At 38.4% G+C, this 21,376-nt stretch overlaps 1 protein-coding gene across 2 annotated transcripts in view; it reads left to right on the plus strand.

Moving 5' to 3' along the window:
- Positions 1–4,313: 4,313 nt before the first annotated feature.
- Sarm (sterile alpha and armadillo motif) overlaps positions 4,314–21,376 on the plus strand; it is a 131,636-nt gene continuing 114,573 nt past the window's right edge. Inside the window, exons 1-2 of one of the 2 annotated variants that reach the window (XM_065237533.1) lie at positions 4,314–4,875; positions 15,729–15,880. In XM_065237533.1, the coding sequence (XP_065093605.1) occupies positions 4,455–4,875; positions 15,729–15,880 (573 nt within the window). In that variant the 5' untranslated portion in view covers positions 4,314–4,454. The remainder of the gene's footprint in view (positions 4,876–15,728; positions 15,881–21,376) is intronic. The other variant, XM_065237534.1, reaches the window with a different exon arrangement.

Genomic DNA, 21,376 nt, shown 5'->3' on the forward strand with positions numbered 1-21,376 from the left:
TGGTGGCTTCCGGTTAGGGAAAAACTGGGAAATAATGCCAAATTACCCACAACGTGGGTATTTTTGCCGTCTTGCATTTTTGGTCCCTGCACACCGGAAATCGATGTCTGAGGCCGTTTTGAGATTCAATATGGCAACTTTCGGTTAGAGTAAAACTTGGAAATACTTCCAAATTACCCACAATATGGGTATTTCTGGAATCGGGGTGACGTGTAGGGACCTGACATCGATGTCTGAGGTTGTTTTGAAATTCAAGATGGTGGCTTCCGGTTAGAGAAAAACTTGGGAATTCTGTCAAATTCCTCTCAATATTGGTATTTTTGGAATCATGGTAACGTATAGAGAGTTGAAACCCATGTCTGACACCTTTTTGAAATCAATATGGTGGCTTCCAGTTGGAGAAAAACTGGGATATACTGAAAAATTAGCCACAATAAGGGTATTTTTGGAATCTTGGTGACGTGTAGGAACTGACACATAGATGTCTAAGGCCGTTTTGAATTCAAGATGGCAGCTTCTGGTTAGAGGAAAACTTGGAAATTCTGTAAAATACCCCTTACTATGGGTATTTTTGGAATCGGAGTGACGTGTATGGACGGAAAATCTGCCTGTATTTTTCTGTTTTTCTGTAACCGGAAGCCACCATGTTGAATTTCAAAATAGCATCAGACATGGATTTCCGGACCCTACATGTCACCCCGATTCCAAAATTACTCATATTGTGGTGTATTTGGCAGTGTTTCCAAGTTTTTCTCTAACCGTTAGCCGCCATCTTGAATATCAAAATGGCCTCAGACATCGATTTCCGGACCCATCACGTCACCCCAATTCAAAAAATACAAATGTTGAGGAGTATTTGACAGCATTTTCAAGTTTTTCTCCAACCGGAAGTCGCCACATGTTATTAAAAATGGCGTCAAACATGGGTTTCCGGTCCCTACACGTCACCCCGACTCCAAAAATACCCATATTGAGGAAACCGAAGCAATTATTGGCTGGAAACAATAAAAAATTGATTGAAACAAATTTAGAAGTAATAAATTACCGAAAACCGCAACCATCGCTTATATAACTCCAATGTTTTCCATCCAGTCGACTGCAGCGGAGGTCACTTAAAATCGTCACTTCAGTACAAGTTTTGTCACGGAAATACGACTGTGAGAATAAGGTGAGAGTTCATCGGGTTCAACCCAAGTGACTTTTCTCACCTCACTCGCCAGCTGGAATCGGGTGACACGAGTGACTCGAGTCACCTCACCTCGTTTGCCACGCAGAATAACCCTGAGTAACTAATCTCATGTGGGTTTCATTCCTGTATGATCGACATTATCGGATAAACGATTTTCAAACAATTTCGTCATGGTTGCCAGCAGGGTTGCTTCCACTCACTTGCTATAAAAAAATATTTTTCGGAATTATGCAATCATTAGATGTTATAATGATATGTTGTACTAGTAAGTAACAAGAAGAGGGTGTAAAGTATGTGTTTGACTCATAAAACCTGTCAATTTCGCTTTCAGAACGTCACAATCAGCGATCTTATGATTCGTGAGCGTTCACTCAGAGTGAGCGCTCACGAGTTGTAAAATCGCTGATTGTGACGTACTGAAAGCAATATTGACAGATTTTATGTGTCAAACATATACTGCATGACCTCTTCTTGTAACTTACAAGTACTAATTAGCATTATACTAATTCATGATTTCATAATTCCGAAAAACATTTTTTTATAGCAAGTGAGTAGAAGTAACCCTGGTTGCCAGCAAGGTTGCAAAGACTCATTTCAGCTAAAACAATGTTTTTCTAAATTATGAAATAATTAGATGCCATGATCAAATTTTGAATTGGTAGGATACAAGAAGAGGTTGCAAAGAATGTGTTTGACATATTAAACCTGTTTATTTCACTTCATGAGAGTCACAATCAGCGATTTTTCACAAACTCACTCACTCACTCACTCACTCACTCAGCGATCAGCAAATCGCTGATTGTGACTCATAGAAAGCAAAATTTACAGGTTTTATGTTTCCAACGCATACTTTGTAACCTCTTCTTGTAAGTTACAAGTAAAACATGCCATCATACCATCTTTTGGTTTTATTATTCCGAAAAACATTATTTTAGCTGAAATGAGTCTTTGCAACCTTGGTTGCCAGAATTTATTTTCAATCTCGCCGTTGAGTCATCTCTATTTATTTTTAAAAATCCAAGCCAATTTTCCACCCCTCAGGATGTGTTGGTGTCAAATGCCACCTTCGCCACCTGCTGAGTATGGGACACAAAACTTTCGGATAACTACCATCTCCTTTATTGAACTCCGGTAAAAATCTTTCAATGATTGTCGCTACTAAAGTGGCATGATTTTTTTTACTGAGCCGCTTTTTCGAAACACATCAAGCGAACTATCTATTTTCTTTGTGAGGTTTTTTTTTAATTTTTCAAGATTTTCTACACGATATATCTATAAAAAAAACACTCCAAACAGGACGAAAATCAATGCCTTCTATGATTACGTAGGTGTAATGAATACCTGCTCGTTTTTTTTACGCTTATGAGGGAAGAGAAATTAAATAAGATGTTGTGCTACCAACAAATATTAATTGATTTTGAGCAAAGTCGACACAATCAATATGCATCTTACTTACAAAGAAAACTTCTTTAATGCCATTTGGATAATTTCAATCAATTTTTGAACCTTATTTAACTACATTTGTTCAATTCGTAATAGTTTTGTACCAATCGTAGTCCTTATTTCGTCGCATGGGTCTTTGCCAATTGTTAAAAGCCGTATTTACTCCTATGTTATTTGAAACATTTCGGGATGTGCAGCGTTATTTACAGTGTTCGAGACTGCCTCAACCAAAGCACCATCGTGCAAGGCTCTGTTTAGAGTCCCACGCTGGCTCGAGGACGATGATTAGCCGCCCCAAACATAGAGAACTCACCATGTGAAGAGAGTAAACCCCCGTTCTTTGTCAGTATAGGCACAAGGTCCCATCCGGTCTTTCCTTTGTTTACCCGATCTTTTCTACGGTTGCTCGTACCTCAGCCGACACCACGGGTTGGTTGGTTTTATTTATTCAAGAGACTGTCAGCCGTAGGCGACACCACGGGGAGGTAGGGATAGGAGTTATTGGAAAAGATGTTAAGGACCAATTATAGGGGTCTATTTAACACCTGCAGTTACGCGTAGTACCAGTTAACTGTCAATTGTAGACAGGGCAGTTAATGCAGCTTTAATGGATTTCCGTGCATTCATTATTTGACTTCTATTCAGTTAAATAAATAAAAAAAAAACATTTCGTATTAACCCACATGTGCATTATACCTTATACCCAATCTCTGACTGACATTGATATTGCCAAGTAGCAACGGGAAATTTGGCTTAACCTTAAACACCCTCACACTTCCTTCGTGGTGTCAGCAATGTAAGATCAAGTTCAACCAACGAACACCATCGATGGCAACCTTTTGCTCACCGAAGAAGGTCGCCTCTATGTGCAGCTCAGTATTCAACGCATTCAAAAACCTTGCCCCCGATCGCGGGTGTGTACGGGTTAAGCTTGCAGCCAAAATAGAACGTTCTATTTTAGTTCGAGAGTTGAAAAAAGTGTGGAAGCCTCTTGAAGTTTTCCACATTCGGCGTTGTTGGATACAAGCTTCCTTTGCCTTCTTTCCGGTGAGCGTGGCTGGAATGTATTTCAATATTCCGGAAAAAGTTGATTCAAATATTTGTTGCTTTTTGCTATTGCTACAAAAATGAGTGATAAATAACACCGTGCAGATTGTCTGAAAAGCTGGTTATAGAATTGAGTAGAATGTGTTGCTTGTTGGTATTTACTTTTCCATGCATAAATATACAGTACGATGAAATACGTTAGGTACCGTACCACGGAAGTTCCACATTCAATGAAATGAACCGGAAAGCGGAAAGCGGATAGTGAAGAAAGCATGTTGTCTGCCAGTGCAAAATTTAAAAACACAAGCAACTGGAAATGCGCAGTTCGGAATAAGAATGTTGGATTATTATCGGACAACACATCACAATTACTTGAACCTAAAAGTGACGCAACATACTAAAGAAAACAAAACGTTGTCAACAGTATGCTTTGTTTTAAGTGGAATATTTATATTTTTTCTGATAAATTACTCACCATACTTTTCATTTAGGTAACGAATAGACATTGCTAACTAAGTCGAATGAAACGAATAGTATCAAAGTTTGACAGTGCAATTAAATCGACATTTACGTGGGAGATACGAAATCACAAATATATGCCGATAATGTAAACAGCCTCCAACGAAAACGAAACAACGTTGAACTTTGGTTGTGAGAACCACGCGAGTAAAATTCCACGAATGTACACAAAAACAACATCGATACGAAAAAGAAAAAAAGTGCTAAAATATCGAGTAAACAGTGATCACAGTGAATTCGCACCACGCGGAAAGAAATGGCGGACAGCAACAGCAGGCGCAATACAACAACGATCGGAAAGATGCCTCTCAATCATAACGAAAACATCTCACCTCTGGGGCCCGGAATTCCACAGAGGAACAGTATGAGTGCACCAGCCAAACGCATGCCGTTGAAGCTGTCGATTCCGCGCACAAAGTATCAGTTTACGGAGACGCGCGAGCCCAGTACGGCGCCGGTGCATTCAATGTCCAAACCGTACAGCGGAACTAAGTTCAATCATACGCCGGAGTTCGTGGCCGGTAGTCCCCTGTCCAACGGAAGCCGGTTCGGAACGTTGTCGCAGAGGTTGGGCGAATTTGATGAAATGGATGATGGTTTCATGCTGGCTTCGCCGTTGATCTCCGGCTTCGATAGCAATGGATCCCTGCAGATGAACAGCTTGACAGCGAGTCCAGGTAATGGCTTATTTACTAGTTTAGTATGCACAAAATTAATCCACTAGAGCAAACTGTGATAATAAATAGCTTATTACGCGAGTTACGTTGACTTGATAACTGATATATTTAGTGCCAAGTGCCTTTAGATTTATTGGATGCATCTAGGCATGGAAAATCATTTGCATTCATTTACATTCATTTGCCTCTAACTTTTTTCTCTAACTTTGTTATTAACTACAACTTTTGTCAACAAGTCAAATCCGTATCTCTGATGCATGACGAACCAGAGCGAACAGAAGCCACTACTGTTTTTCAGTGAATGTATTTCACATTCACTGAAAAACAGTAATATGTTCTGCAGTAACAAGCAAAAGCTAATAACAAAACCTACAAAATCTACACATCATTTTGCAGAATGCTGTTGATGAAAAAAAGTTAGAGGCAAATGAATGTAAATGAATGTATGAAATGAATGTAATTGATTTTCCATGCCTGGATGTATCTATGATCTATTATCCTCTTTTCGAAAAAAGAAACCAAAGTCTTTCGAATCCAGAAAAATTCAAACTTTTTGTCCTTTATCATGATATTTCTATTACCCAAAAAGACAATAAATTAATTTCAATGAAACTCAGTTTGCGTCATATTACATATTTTTCGGTCAATGTCCATATCAGACTTAATATAAATAAAGCTTTAGTTGGGAATGTGCTCGCATTAGCCATGATGGCGCCTCTGAAGTGTTAAGCATGCCACCATATTTCAAACTTATCAGTGATGCCAGTTCTTTTTCAGGTTACTATAATTTAGTAGATGTAAGCCCTTTAAAAAGATAAGGAGGCCAGGCATCCCACTGGAGATAAATACCACATAGGGGAAATGGATGTAATATCAGCCTAAACGCCCCTAATTTGGGCCCATACATAAATTCAGCAATCGACTAAATTTTCAATAGTGACCAAAAATATCCATTAGTACCCCCAATGACGCGTTTATCTAGATAAATAGCAGATTTTTAGCGATGGGCCCAATCTTAGATCCATAGGCCAACATTAGAGCCATTTCCACTACCAATGTAACGAAAACAGAAAACGCTGTTCGATGTACACATAATTTGAGACCGAATTATTTTGATGAGTGTAATATTGTATCAACTTATACCAAATATTCTATACATCATCATGAATAACATTGATTGCTGTATAAACATCAAAGTGATGAGTGGTGGTAGAAATGTCACTCTTTAGTGATGCATTACCACAATTAAAACCTTGTTTCCAATAAAGAAAAATCACACTAAACAAACAACCAATCGGACATTTTCGCATAACCGATTTCTTCTTTTTTCCTTTATTTAACGTCGGTCTCTGTTCCGCAATCTAGTGCCAATCACCGACGAACATCGATTGCCATCCATTGACGGCAATCGAATGTGCAGGAAGGCAGCTTCCACACCTGCGAAGGATATCGCACCCATTCAAACACACATGGGTCGGGACCAATGGCTTTACTTCCCTTCCGAAAGCAGTCACGGCTTACTACCAGGGCTCTACATTTTCGAAGCTCTAAAATGAACTCGTGTTTTGTTTCTCTCATACATACGTGTTCGACGCTTCATTTCTATAACGCCTAGCTAGACTATCAGCAAAATACGAAAAAAAACAGGACGCTTAGAAGAAAAGGCTGGCTGTGGAACTTCTCATCGTTGCTTTGTTCATCGCTTTCAATGTAACTAACGTCGATTTTCTAGTTAAACGAAACCTCATCATGGCTTTCAATCCCCTTTCACGAACACTCTATTACCGCTCTTTCAATTTGTTTAAAATGCGTTATGTCCCGTTTTTGATCATTTTTTTTAGATAAATATATGGATGGAAGATAAATTAAAAATATTACGTGTAATCTTCACGTGTTTTCACGTGAGAAATGGTTAAAATGTGTTATTTCATTTTCCGTCGTATACGTTATGAAACGATGAAACCTCTGTTGATGTGTTTCATGAAAGAGAAAACTATCAAAGTCGAGCGCTCTTTCGCTCATCCGTTTCACCGAAGCTTGAAAGGAAGACCAATGGAGCGACGGGAGAAAGAGAGACAAGCGATTGAACATTTGTTTGTGCACGCCGATTGAGGTTCTAGAATGCTGCTAAGCTGTTCAACTTTAACAGAAAAAGAAAGCAAGCAGTCTCTTCGTCACATCGATTTGGTTGATTGAAGCTGATATTGACGCCCTGCTTACTACTACACCACCGGCGCCGCACACTGGGGCAGATCAGTGATTTTCTCGGAAAAAATTAATAACTTTTGAACAAAGCATCCAATCAGAATACTGTCTTCGGTAAAGTTGTTTGTATTAGTTAAGCGCTTCTTTTGAATAAATTAATTTGTTCGTAACTTGGTCGTAGAGATGGCGCGCGAATCTAACTTTTGAATAAAGCATCCTAGACGTATGGTGTTTTCAACAAAGTTTTTTTATCTATTAAAATGAAGGAAAGTTGCAGAAGACTTAAAACTTCCATAACCTTTAGTTTGGGAGATATAGGGTATATTGAAAAATATGATGTCAAAATTCGTATTTGTTAACTTTTTTGTATATTTTCATATGTTTGCGCTGGTTTCTGCATTTATTCCAACGGAAACAAACTAGGTGCGAATTTTCATTGAACTGTTTGTGGAATTTATAGTGGTTTTAGTGAAATATTCTCGAAAAACAGGATATTTTGCCTCTATTTTAGGTGGGTGGGATTCTCGAAAGGGCAGCTAAGGGCAGCTGGACTTTGTCTCTTTTGCTAGCTCATGTCATTGTCTAACATATACCAGAAAACTGAAGACATGATAGTCGATGATTTTTTTAAATTTCACTTTATATATACCGATAAAAACATCCTTTACATTGAAATAAACTGTTTCACATAATGAAAAACATTATATAAATTTTTGACATGTCACCATTTTTAAATGCTGTGCAGAATTTTGAGATTGTTTACTTATTATGAGCTGCCAGCGAACCAGCCTGGCTGGCGGCCATGTTTTTGATGCTATCATCTATTTTTGACTCTCTGCTTACTACAGAGCTGCCAGGTGGTTTTATAAAAAATCTGTATCCACTCTATTAAAAAATCTGTATTTTCTGTATTGACGATTTTTTCTTAATTAATCATGTTTTGTTGTTTTACAAATACAGTGCATACAAAATAACCATAAAAAGTGCTTAACTACCTATTCGGGCTATCGTACTAACCATACGGGATATAATTGTGCCATTTGTGATGTCGTCCGTACTTATTTATAAGAGTGATATGAAGCCGTTTGAAAATGTATGGAGATTTTAGTTTCTATTCATTATCTTCCTGATAAGCAGTTTTAAATGCAAAAAAGTGCACGAGTTCATTACTATTTGATATTTTTAATATAGATGAATACAATTAATTACATCATTTGTGTGGTAGTTGCACCGAAAAGTCGAGAGATGTCGCCCCGCCAGTGCTGGTAAAATCATTTTTGCAGTATGGAGAATATCAGAAAATCCACAATTTCTTACGAAATACATTTTCAATGCAAGTAAAATGTTTACGAGTACTTGTATTTGTACCATTAATGTGCTCGGGCACTTTTCTTGTATTTAACATACATGCTTATATTGGAAATATTCAATGAATACTGTAAATCCCCATACAATCTCAAATCGTTTCCTACCAGCTCCATATGCATCCGAAAGCGGTTGGTCCTCTGGTTGTGAATGCTATCAAAAACACCATAACATGATTAATTGTCGATGGAAATTTGATAGGTTCCCGAGCAGAGGGTGAGAACAAAATGAAAACAAGAATTATGTTGTTTTCATTATTCCTGATAACTCAAATTGATTTCATTTTGATGGAGTTGATGGCTAACAGAACAAAAATGAGAGCTAAAAGATATGCGAAGAATATCAAAATTATAACATATATTGAGAGTTGGTTGGAAATGCTAACATGAAGCTTTAGTGTGATGATTTATTAGCTAGAGAATGATCTTTAGAAGAGGGTAGGTGGATAGTTCCGTTAGAGTACGGCAGTATGAAAATTGAATAGAAGTTGAAAATGAGCGAAGGGCCATTAATGCGTCAGTTTTTCAAGATAGACGCACATTTTTGCCTAACCCGTACGATGTACGCGGGGACTTGAAGTATGTCTCCAAGTCCACCGGCAAAAATGTGCGTCCCTCTTTTTGCTCATAAACTGACTGCGGCTGTGGAATAGTTCTAGCGACGTTTTCATCATTACCTAAAGCCCCACGTTGCGAGAGCATTTCCAGTCGATGGTGTGTTATAATGCAGTTCTTCTTTACCCAACTATTGTGTTGTTCCTCTCGTCATGACCAACGTGATTATTAGTGAATAAATTTTGATTTTTTTTTTCTTTCTTATAAAAATCTGTATAAATCTGTATTGTAATTTAAAAATCTGTGATAAATCTGTATTCTGTATCGGGTCTGTATTAAGATTAAAAAATCTGTATAATACAGATAAATCTGTATAAATGGCAGCGCTGGCTTACTACACGATTATCCGTCCCTTTCCACCATGTATACGTCAGCTCAATCAGCTGCATTACCCAGGTAAAGTTGTATATGTGACATCATCGTACAAGCTGTGTGCTGCCGTGCCAACGTGATCGTGTACAACGTACAATCAGGGTGCCTTCCATTCATTTTGGCGAAAAACATGTTTTATGAAATTATGGAATAATAAGTTATTATGCTATTATTTTGTATGTGTAAGTAACAAGAAAATATTGTCAAGTTTATGTTTGACACACAACACATGCAAATTTAGCTTTAACAGAGTCACAATGAGCGATTTTCTGATCGCCTCTTCGCGAAGAGTGGGTGAGATAAATGACAAAATCGCTTATTGCGACGCTAATATAGCAAAATTGGTCGGTTTTAAGCGTCAGACCTGAACTTCACAATATTTTCTTGTTGCTTACACAAATAAAATATTATCATATAATCTTATTATTCCATAATTCCATAAGACATTTTCTTAACCAAAATGAATGGAAGGCACCCTGCGTACAATTATCGATTACTTTTTCGAAGAGACGTATCCGCTTTTGTAAACAATGCATTTGATCGTCGGTTTGGTGTAACTGGTAGCTCATCCACGCATACGAACACCACTATCATGCAGGAGAAAATTTCCCCTATCTGATATACTGGTATACGTGAGCGAGCTACCAGTTACGCCAAACTGACGATCAAATGCATTGTTTACAAAGCTGATACATCTCTTCGAAAAAGTAATCGAGAATTATTAATGTGCGTCAATGTTTCAGTAGTTGGTATCCATAAGCGTGAATTTTTTTCTCGTCTCAGTTCAGTGATCAATTCCCGGTGTTGAGCAATAATCCACAAAGTTGCTATAATGGATTCACCTTCAATGTAAATTTTCAACAGTTGTTTATTCTATGCCATATGCTCAACATGCATTTCGTTTAGTGGTGTCTCAAAATTCATTTTAGTAAAGATAATAGATCACACAAGCACATCAAACTATTTTTACAACCAGATCCATTAATTACAAGTCTGCGAAAAAGACCGAAGAAAAATTCAGCCCAATTAATAAAAAAATAACGAGGTATTGGCATTATTACAACCACCGGATTCATTTGACAAATAGTGACAATTAAGGACATTACTGCTTCTGCAATTTAAAAAGTTTAACGAATAAAAATTATACATAACTGACAGGTTTCCTTATTAGTAGAGATACTTGTAACGGTTTACAAAAGGTGAAATTAAAAAATATCATCGAATATCATGTCCTCAGTTTTCTTGTATATGTTAGACAATGACATGAGCTAGCAAAAGAGACAAAGTCCAGCTGCACACTTAGATTTTTTCGCCGAGATGGGCACCACCGAGCAGCTCGGCATTTTATTTTGCTTGGATGTTAGTGAAAAACTTGCCGAGATTCAGCTAACAAACGGGAATTTTGCCGAGATCTCAGCCAACAAAAAAATTTTTTGCTGAATTTCCAGCAAAATAAAATGCCGAGCTGCTCGGTGGTGCCCATCTCGGCAAAAAAATCTAAGTGTGTGCCCTTAGCTGCCCCTACGAGAATCCCACCCACCTAAAATAGAGGCAAAATATCATGTTTTTCGAGAATATTTCACTAAAACCACTATAAATTCCACAAATAGTGTAATGAAAATTTGCACCTAGTTTGTTTTCGTTGGAATAAATGCAGAAACCAGAGCAAACATATGAAAATATACAAAAAAAAATACAAATAAGAAGTTTGGCATCATATTTTTCAATACACCCTATATCTCCGAAACTAAAGGTTATGGAAGTTTTAAGTCTTCTGCAACTTTCCTTGATTTTAATAGATAAAAAACTTTGTTGAAAACACCATACGTCTAGGATGCTTTATTCAAAAGTTAGATTCGCGCGCCATCTCTACGACCAAGTTGCGAACTAATTAATTTATTCAAAAGAAGCGCTTAACTAATACAAACAACTTTACCGAAGACAGTATTCTGATTGGATGCTTTGTTCAAAAGTTATTAATTTTTTCCGAGAAAATCACTGATCTGCCCCAGTGTGCGCCGGCACAGAACCGACATCACTTACAGGCATCTGTTTTGTTTTTAATCAACACTAGCTGTGTGTGCCCGGCCTTGCTCGGGATTCAATATTTGCTTGAGTTTATGCGCCAATTAAAAAAAAAGCATGCTATATTGTACGTAGCTATGCAGAAATTTTCAGTTTAATTTGTATGGGAGCCCCCCTTACAGATGTGGGAGGGGTCTCGAACCCTCATAAGAACCTTTCCCTGCCCCAAAAACCCCTGCATACAAATTTTCACGCCGATTGGTTCAGAAGTTTCCGAGTCTATAAAGGTCAGACAAACAGACAGACAGACAGACAGACAGACAGACAGACAGACAGACAGACAGACAGACAGACAGACAGACAGACAGACAGACAGACAGACAGACAGACAGACAGACAGACAGACAGACAGACAGACAGACAGACAGACAGACAGACAGACAGACAGACAGACAGACAGACAGACAGACAGACAGACAGACAGACAGACAGACAGACAGACAGACAGACAGACAGACAGACAGACAGACAGACAGACAGACAGACAGACAGACAGACAGACAGACAGACAGACAGACAGACAGACAGACAGACAGACAGACAGACAGACAGACAGACAGACAGACAGACAGACAGACAGACAGACAGACAGACAGACAGACAGACAGACAGACAGACAGACAGACAGACAGACAGACAGACAGACAGACAGACAGACAGACAGACAGACAGACAGACAGACAGACAGACAGACAGACAGACAGACAGACAGACAGACAGACAGACAGACAGACAGACAGACAGACAGACAGACAGACAGACAGACAGACAGACAGACAGACAGACAGACAGACAGACAGACAGACAGACAGACAGACAGACAGACAGACAGACAGACAGACAGACAGACAGACAGACAGACAGACAGACAGACAGACAGACAGACAGACAGACAGACAGACAGACAGACAGACAGACAGACAGACAGACAGACAGACAGACAGACAGACAGACAGACAGACAGACAGACAGACAGACAGACAGACAGACAGACAGACAGACAGACAGACAGACAGACAGACAGACAGACAGACAGACAGACAGACAGACAGACAGACAGACAGACAGACAGACAGACAGACAGACAGACAGACAGACAGACAGACAGACAGACAGACAGACAGACAGACAGACAGACAGACAGACAGACAGACAGACAGACAGACAGACAGACAGACAGACAGACAGACAGACAGACAGACAGACAGACAGACAGACAGACAGACAGACAGACAGACAGACAGACAGACAGACAGACAGACAGACAGACAGACAGACAGACAGACAGACAGACAGACAGACAGACAGACAGACAGACAGACAGACAGACAGACAGACAGACAGACAGACAGACAGACAGACAGACAGACAGACAGACAGACAGACAGACAGACAGACAGACAGACAGACAGACAGACAGACAGACAGACAGACAGACAGACAGACAGACAGACAGACAGACAGACAGACAGACAGACAGACAGACAGACAGACAGACAGACAGACAGACAGACAGACAGACAGACAGACAGACAGACAGACAGACAGACAGACAGACAGACAGACAGACAGACAGACAGACAGACAGACAGACAGACAGACAGACAGACAGACAGACAGACAGACAGACAGACAGACAGACAGACAGACAGACAGACAGACAGACAGACAGACAGACAGACAGACAGACAGACAGACAGACAGACAGACAGACAGACAGACAGACAGACAGACAGACAGACAGACAGACAGACAGACAGACAGACAGACAGACAGACAGACAGACAGACAGACAGACAGACAGACAGACAGACAGACAGACAGACAGACAGACAGACAGACAGACAGACAGACAGACAGACAGACAGACAGACAGACAGACAGACAGACAGACAGACAGACAGACAGACAGACAGACAGACAGACAGACAGACAGACAGACAGACAGACAGACAGACAGACAGACAGACAGACAGACAGACAGACAGACAGACAGACAGACAGACAGAAATTCATTTTTATATTATACACACTTAGAAATTATTATTTTTACAAGAGACGTAATTCAGCTTTGACGTAAATCATGGAACGTAAACAAACATGGCATGTAAAATTAAGTGTCCTGAAACTGAAACATATGCAACTCGACGAAAAGTGCGTTCGATTGAATTGATTTTCTCGTCCTTTTCAACTGATTCTTATGTCAAAAGGGCCGCTTGCATGTGTCGGTCTCAGGGCACTGACATTTACATGTCTTTTTCGTAGTGTGTAGATAGCTGACGTGTTGACAGAACGAGGAAAAAGCAACTAAAAAAAAAGCATGAACGAGGGATGCTCCGGCTGCAAATCAATGCTTGGGAATGTCCAAGTGTGCATTAGACTGATGCAAAATTTGAAATTTTCGCTCCACAGTGCTCGAGCGGTTTCAAATCAGGTCCTGATTAGCCTCGCAAAATTTAAACTCATTTGGCAAGAAACTGACTTGGCACAAACTATTCGTAGTTTATATGGAAATGACTATGGGAAAACAAAACTTTTTGTTCATTGTCTTCTTCCCATTTTCCATATTGCTTTTTCGAAAATTTCTAAAACTACTCTTACGGGAAATTTTCTAAGCTACAACTTTGCAGAATATCGTTTTTCAGCCAAATGTCAAATTAAATTGTTATTAATTGTTTAAGAGATTGATAATCTTATGGCATGATCAAGCAGCTGTTCTGTGGGCAACACTGTATTCTGCAGTGTGACATAGTAGCCATGATATTTGTGCTCTATTCTTCGCACCAGAAATACCAATGTTGCCTGCTGAACAGTTGAATGAGCATAATCATAAGACATCCGTGACATGAATCATTAATAACTTTTGTTCCTTACATTTGATTAAAAAGTGGTTTCAACAAAGTTGTAGCTGACAAAATTTACCACTGTTATCATTTTTAAAAGCATAGTGATGTGGTGAATCATTAGATAGATATGAACAACAACCTAAGTTTTCCCATAGTAATTCCCATATAAACTTAAAATGGTTTGTGCCAACGCCAAGTCAGTTTCTTACTAAAGTAGTTCAAATTTTGGGAGGCTAAGCAGGACCCAATTTGCAACCGTTTAAGCACTGTGGAGCGAAATTTTCAAATTTTGCATCAGTCTAGTGTGCATGCAAAATACGCTTGACGATATTTTTGAAGAATTTTCTTCTAAGAGTTATGTCTGTTTGTCTGTGATATAGAATTTATAGTTCCGTTAGAGTACGGCATTGTGAAAACTGCATATAGAAATTATAATGAGCAGAAGGAAATTTTTACTAGCGGTACGAGCATTTCTTTTGCCCATTGTCCCAGAATAAACCATTTTTTTCAAGTCCATCAACTGAAAAATTCGCCTATCTGGCATAGAGTATGATTGTAATGTAATTGCCACACAATTATACTAATGCACAAATGGTACAGGCATCGAAAGCTCTCAATTATTAACTTTGGAAGTGCATCTAGAACACCAAGTTGAGAGCACGCAATAAGCTAAAATGCCATAAGCAATAAGCTTGAAATGCGAGTATGAAGAAGAATAACACGGTAAACAACATTTAAGCCATTTCCTGTGAGATTAACAAAAAAAAACTTACTAACAAAAAGTTTAAAAAAATTTCATCAACTATTTTTGCTTTTCGAGTATCGATAGTATCCATATCAATTTTCAAATATTTTTTTTATTCGAAAATTGAACAATATTTGAGTTTTTAACACTGTCTTTAAAATATAACTAAAAATGACTAATGCCATTTAAAAATAAATGAAAAGATCCAAAATGGTTGGATTTTCCCAAAAATGTTAATGATTGCCCGTAACAAACAATTATGCAATGTTTCATGCAAATAGGAGATGACCGCTTCAAGTTGTTTTTTTTTGCTATAAAGACATAGAACTGTTCAAAAATAAACTAAGTATGCAAAATAAATTAACACGTTGCAGTAGAATGGGTAAACCAGTAATGGAGGAAACTATTATCAGGAAACATAAGAAATGACTCTTGAAGACAACGTCTTTGACATGCTAAGTGGCTCTACTGAGCTTGAACGATGATTAAATATGAAGCTTCCCGATGCTTGTGGAAGGCTGAGAACCGCTGAGCTAGGATAGCCCGTAACAAAGTTAATTACATTCTAGAAACTTATTTAACTAAAAATGATTTTATGATTCTACATTCACCTATTTTCAGAGCATTCCCCTCTTATACTGCAACTAATGGAAGCAAACTCGCCGGGGACCACATCCAGCCAAGGCACCGGAAGCACTTCCTCAATAACGCGTCTAATGCGGCTCAGCCCGGCTCACCTGCACAGCTGCTATCAGCAGCAACCGTACGACGAGGTAGGTGTCCATCACTATATCATAATGACAAAAATCCACCTCGCTGCGATATTAGTAAAACCTATATTTTACGCGAAATTACCCTCACTTTGCTTTGATCAATATTTACCCTAGAGTCGTGCTAACATACAGTTGGGGTCCTGAGTATCTACAGCGGGAGCAAACTGACACTAATTTGAAATTAATTACTATTTACATAATTATTCAATTAAACCGTACTAAGAGTGGTTGTAATTACAAGATCCCGCGCGGTCTTGACAATATGAAAAAAGGTGCAATTGAGCAAATCGTGCATGGTGACGGTGGCAGCGACGTACAATATGGTTTGTGCATGCGACTGTCTCGCAAATCGCAAGCTGCCTTCGATCAAATCTGGTACACTGACGACGCCACACAAGACGAACTTCAGCTGAATGAATTATTATAAAGAAACACGCCAGGGAGAGCAGCATAGGTTCACGAGAAGGAAATTACACTAAATGCATCGTCGGTTGTTAGTTTTTCTGAACGATTATATCGCCTGAGAGTAATACCCACTTCTCGACAATATATATATGACAGCCGATGAACGACAGACGCTGGGCAAACGCCAGACTCCGGCAAGGATTTTTCTTACCAATCAACCGATAGTTTGAAGGGAATAGAGAGGATGATTATAGGTGGGTTTTCTGTGTCAAGGTTCGGCTCGAACACTTGGAACCTGTGTAGCAGAGGAATTGATAAGTCACAGGCCGCCCGCCCCTGCGACACTTCAGGGCAAATCAACGCGTAAAGCTCGCTACACTCAGTCCGTCAGTGTCGGTAGTTGCGCGATCGGCAAGTTATAAAGACTCAATATAAAGCTGGAGGCAAAACGAAAAAATAAACGCCTACGCTTGAAGTGGAAGCTAAAAAATATATAAGTACGGGCAGACCTATTGTAATCGAAGGGCAAGTGCATAACAAATATGGTGTGCCTGGAGAATAAATTAAATGTGTGATGAAGAGGGAATTTCAAGCTGGTGTTGTAGAGCATCAAAATGGATAATGTAATGCTAGAGCCTATTTTGAGCAGCTTCTAGAATTGTTATAGGGGAAATTACGTATTCTCGGCAACCTAAGCAGCGACGTTCTTTCTATAGCCGTTTTCTCTAAGAAACGCACACATATGCAGTATTGGTTTGTTTACAATCTTTTGCTGCCAGCTGCTCTAACAATTTCAGTCGAAAGAATTGTCAAAAACTGTTTTGAAACGCTTTTACAAAGCTCCAATCTTCTCTAGTGAGAGCGAGTATTGTCGGCAACCAGTTTTTCTTCGGCAACCGTTCCATTTGGACTGCATGTAAATCTGCTGTTCTATTATCGGCAACTCGAAATCAGCTACAATTTGTAGTGCGTGTGTTACATTTCAAGAAAACCTTGCTAGATTGCTTTGTCTAAGTGGTAAAAATATAGTCAAATTGAAGCTGAAAGCATAAAGAATCGTTTGCATGCATTCAGCGAAGTGTTTTCTTAAGAAAATCCAGTGAAAATAGTGTTTCAATTTGGGTTGCCGAAAATAGTCTGTCATGCCGAAGCCGTCATTTCCCCTATATGTCCTAGTATAAACAAAGTAATGCAGTAAGGAAGCTCACAATACAATTTACAACAGGACGTTGACTCTACTCACTGAAAATATTTTCATGAAGTGGTAATAGTAGCGCAAAAGAGTTAAAACACGGAGTTTGTGCTATTCATCACTACGCGGCAGCAAATTCGTTTGTATTCATTTCAACCATAGGCGTCACTCTCGGTTACTTCCTACTTTCCAAGCTGTCGATAAAGTGGTAGAAAATATCGAAAGGAATGTATGGAAATGTGTTGTTTTCTTGTTGAAAACGCAATTTTTATACTAAAAGTAATGAACAGGAAAGGGGGCGACCCCGGCGTAGTGGTTCGCATCCATACCTCTCACGCCAAAGTCACGAGTTCAAATCTCACCCTCGGACAAGTCACAAATGACCCAAGAGCGTTAAAGTGACTATAATAAAAAAAAAATTAACAGGAAATTTTAAGTACACGTAAAGTGACATTAGCAGGGCTGGTAGTGAGTATGTGATTGAATAGTAGTGACTTTAGTGACTAAAATAACGAAAATAGTGACCAAATAGTGACTTTTAAACAATAAAAAAGTAACCAATAGTGACATTTATTAATTGGAAAGATATGATTTCAATCTTCCGTTGATTGCGATTGCCCCTTCGAGAAATTTTATAAACTCACAAACCCATCATGCGCATTTTTCATGTTTCTAAAAAAATAAAACAAACAATTTTAGGATCCCATTGTCCTCAAAAAAATAAGTATGAATTGAATAAGCTATTTTTTCAAACAAACTATCTACTAAGTTGATATTAGATCCAAATCACACTTTGATGATTAGATCACAAAATTGAGGCACAGACAAAATTGTTCAAATTCAAAGATTAAGACAGATTTTGACAATTTTAGGACAGTCAATTTTAAATATCTAGAATATAGAATAAGCGATGCGATTAGCGATTTGTATTTTAATTTAAAAAAATCGTTCTCCGCTTTGTAGCCGCTATAGCGCACTGGTCGTCTCTATTCCTTCTAAGAAGAGAATCTTCTGTAACACATAGAAATAAATTCATAACTGTGGGACCTAGACTTGGACCTAGACAACTTTTCTAGATCGCAAAAATATCTCATTTGTATGGAACGAAGAAAATTATCCCAGATGGAAAGATCACGGACATAAAGCAACATTTGAATGCGTCTAGGACTAAAAATCTCGATCGTGAAAAAATAGGGATTTAGGGATGCATTTTAGAGTTTTAGACAAGGGGTAAGTCACTCAACACATTATGCCGAAATTAAATTCGGCACAACTTGGGCACATCCATCTGCACATCTTCGGTATAATTTCGTAAGTATTGGTACATTTTAAATAAAATGGGAGCACTGCTGGACAACTGTCATTACGTGCTGTTTGACTGTATATTCAGTAACATCCTCTAATTGAATATACCAGAGGAACTCAGACGAGCAGTTAACTTATAGATCTAAATACGAAATGTCCCCGTAACGTGGGTAGATCACCTTTTCGTGGTACGTTACGGGATGTAAGATCTACCACCGATTCCTAGTCCTGACTACTTCAAACTAGGGGAACAGGATTTTTCAGTAATCCAAGGAACACATCTTAGTCGTTGTTATATTTTTATGCCTTGTTGATAGTGACAAGACTCGGCTTTGTCTACCGAGGATGATCTTGAAACAAGGAAAAAAAAATGAGTTCGTTGTCTTCATCTATGTGATTCCTAATCTTCTATTCGTTGTTCCCTAGTTTGAAGTGGTTAAGACTAGGGTTCTGATGCATGGTCATTATCGGTGTCATACCTTAATTTTGTTGCTAAGGAATCAAATTTTGACTGACAAAGGGGCGCGCCTTTGGAGGGTGTTTCAACACTCCGAAGGGTATAAATAGCGGGACCTTTCAATTAGAGTCGGATCCTTGCGATTTCTCAATAGTGATGGAGTAATACGACATGCACTAAACTAAGGACACGGGATAGACTACAATAGATCAATTTACTGGTCGCAGTAGTGTTTGGTGCCGAACAGAGGAAAAAAAAAACGAAATGTAGGTTCTAGAGTGGGCTCAAAAGACAGAGGCAGTTGATCAGACCTCATTAATACCCTTAATTCGAATAATGCTGCAACTCACACCAAACAAACTACAGAAGTCTATTCATCATCATCTATAGTCGATCTTGAATTATGTTCCCAACCGGTTTCAAATCTTTCCGGCCGCCAATAGACCGTTGCTTTTCACATCACGAAAGGCTAGGTTTCTGATCTGCCTTTGAGGGCATTATAAAACCCTAAAACACAGGATTTTTATTGTCCTATGAACACAAAACATCATAATTTCGCACACCCGCCACTTCCCGCGTCATCCTCAATCCGATTTATCCCTGCGATTTCAAACCAAAACATTCAAGGTGTCAGAAATACCCGGTTGCCGGGATGGGTATTTTACAAACAATGGCAGCTTGCTCTATGACCGGCACAATCGGCACACCTGTGGTACACTGACAAATAAGATGACCCAAGATTGTTGTGCGGAGTGACCTATCCCTTGGTTTTGGACATTTTTTTTTTGGCTTCAAAATTCGAGATCACCGAATTGAGAAAATTGCAATGCCTGACATAATTTTCCAATTTTTTTACATGTAAAATGTTAGTTAACAGTCCTTGAACAATTTAAATGCTTCTGAAACATATAAAATAATATATTATTGCCATGGACATATTTTGTTTTTCTAAAACCTGGACCTGGGAATTTGTTTTCGTAGTTCCGGATTATTCGTACGAAAAAATGCAATACAATTTAATGGACTTAAAAAGGAACTCCTGATTCTGTGACATGATATTTTCGGTGTTTGGACAAATGCTAAAGCTACCGGGTGTCAGAGATTATTCAAATTCTGACCTTTGAAAAAATGTCGAGAGCACTTTCCTAGAATACTTTTTGACATTTTAGGCTTGGAAAACATGCAAGATCTCGAAGGAAAATAGCCAGACTACTGGGTCTAGAATTTTTTCGGAACCTCTGACAATTTGTGATAGGTCTAAAACCAATTCGAGATCAAACAAATAATCTTTCTAACACACATTTGTTACCAAATAAATCTGTGATTTGATGTAAGTTTTTAAAGTTTGTTTTTACCCTCAACATGGTAGTAAGAAAGTGACTTTAGTGACTAAATTTTAAGGAATAGTGACTTTAGTGACCTTTTGATGAAAAAAGAGACTTTTTAGTGACTGGCTTGAAAATAGTGACCAAGTCACTAAAAAGTGACCTGCTACCAGCCCTGCATTAGGCTAAAAAATCATAATTTTTCGTTTAAGCATGTGAATATATTCATCAATGATATATTTACGACTGTCATGGAAATGGTTGTTTGAAATTGATATATCATTTTACTAAAATTAAATAAAAATAGACCAATGCACATTGACGTAGCAAGAAAATTTTACTGGAGGGGGCCTAGGTGGGGAGGGTGGCTGTGGATTTTTTTGTTTTGTTAAACTAAGGTTAAATAGAAGCTCTGGAACTGCCATTCAATCAAAAGGTGTCAAGGCTATTAGTTATTTTATTTTCCTGCTGGATATATTTCCACTTCGTCTAATAATACGACCTTTTATGGTGAAGCTTACACTTATTTTGAACATTAAATTTTATTGTATTTATTTCGCTTTGGGGAGCCTTATAAGCATATTGATTTTGAACAGGAGCAGCAATGATCGTTTGCTCAAGATTTTTGTAATTAAATTACATATTAGCCGGATCTCATAAGGATATTAAGGATCTCAAACTTAAGAAAATTATCGTATGAATATTTAAAAAAAAATAATTAGGATTTTCAATAATTATACTCTAAACACAGACAAACAGAAATAACACTCGCAAGTTGTTCATCGAACAAACATTCAACGGTCAATTTAAAA

The sequence above is a fragment of the Ochlerotatus camptorhynchus genome, unplaced genomic scaffold, assembly GCF_037179485.1.
Source record: "Ochlerotatus camptorhynchus isolate MF236.1 unplaced genomic scaffold, CSIRO-AGI_Acam_v1.1 ptg000631l, whole genome shotgun sequence".
NCBI lineage: Eukaryota > Metazoa > Arthropoda > Insecta > Diptera > Culicidae > Ochlerotatus > Ochlerotatus camptorhynchus.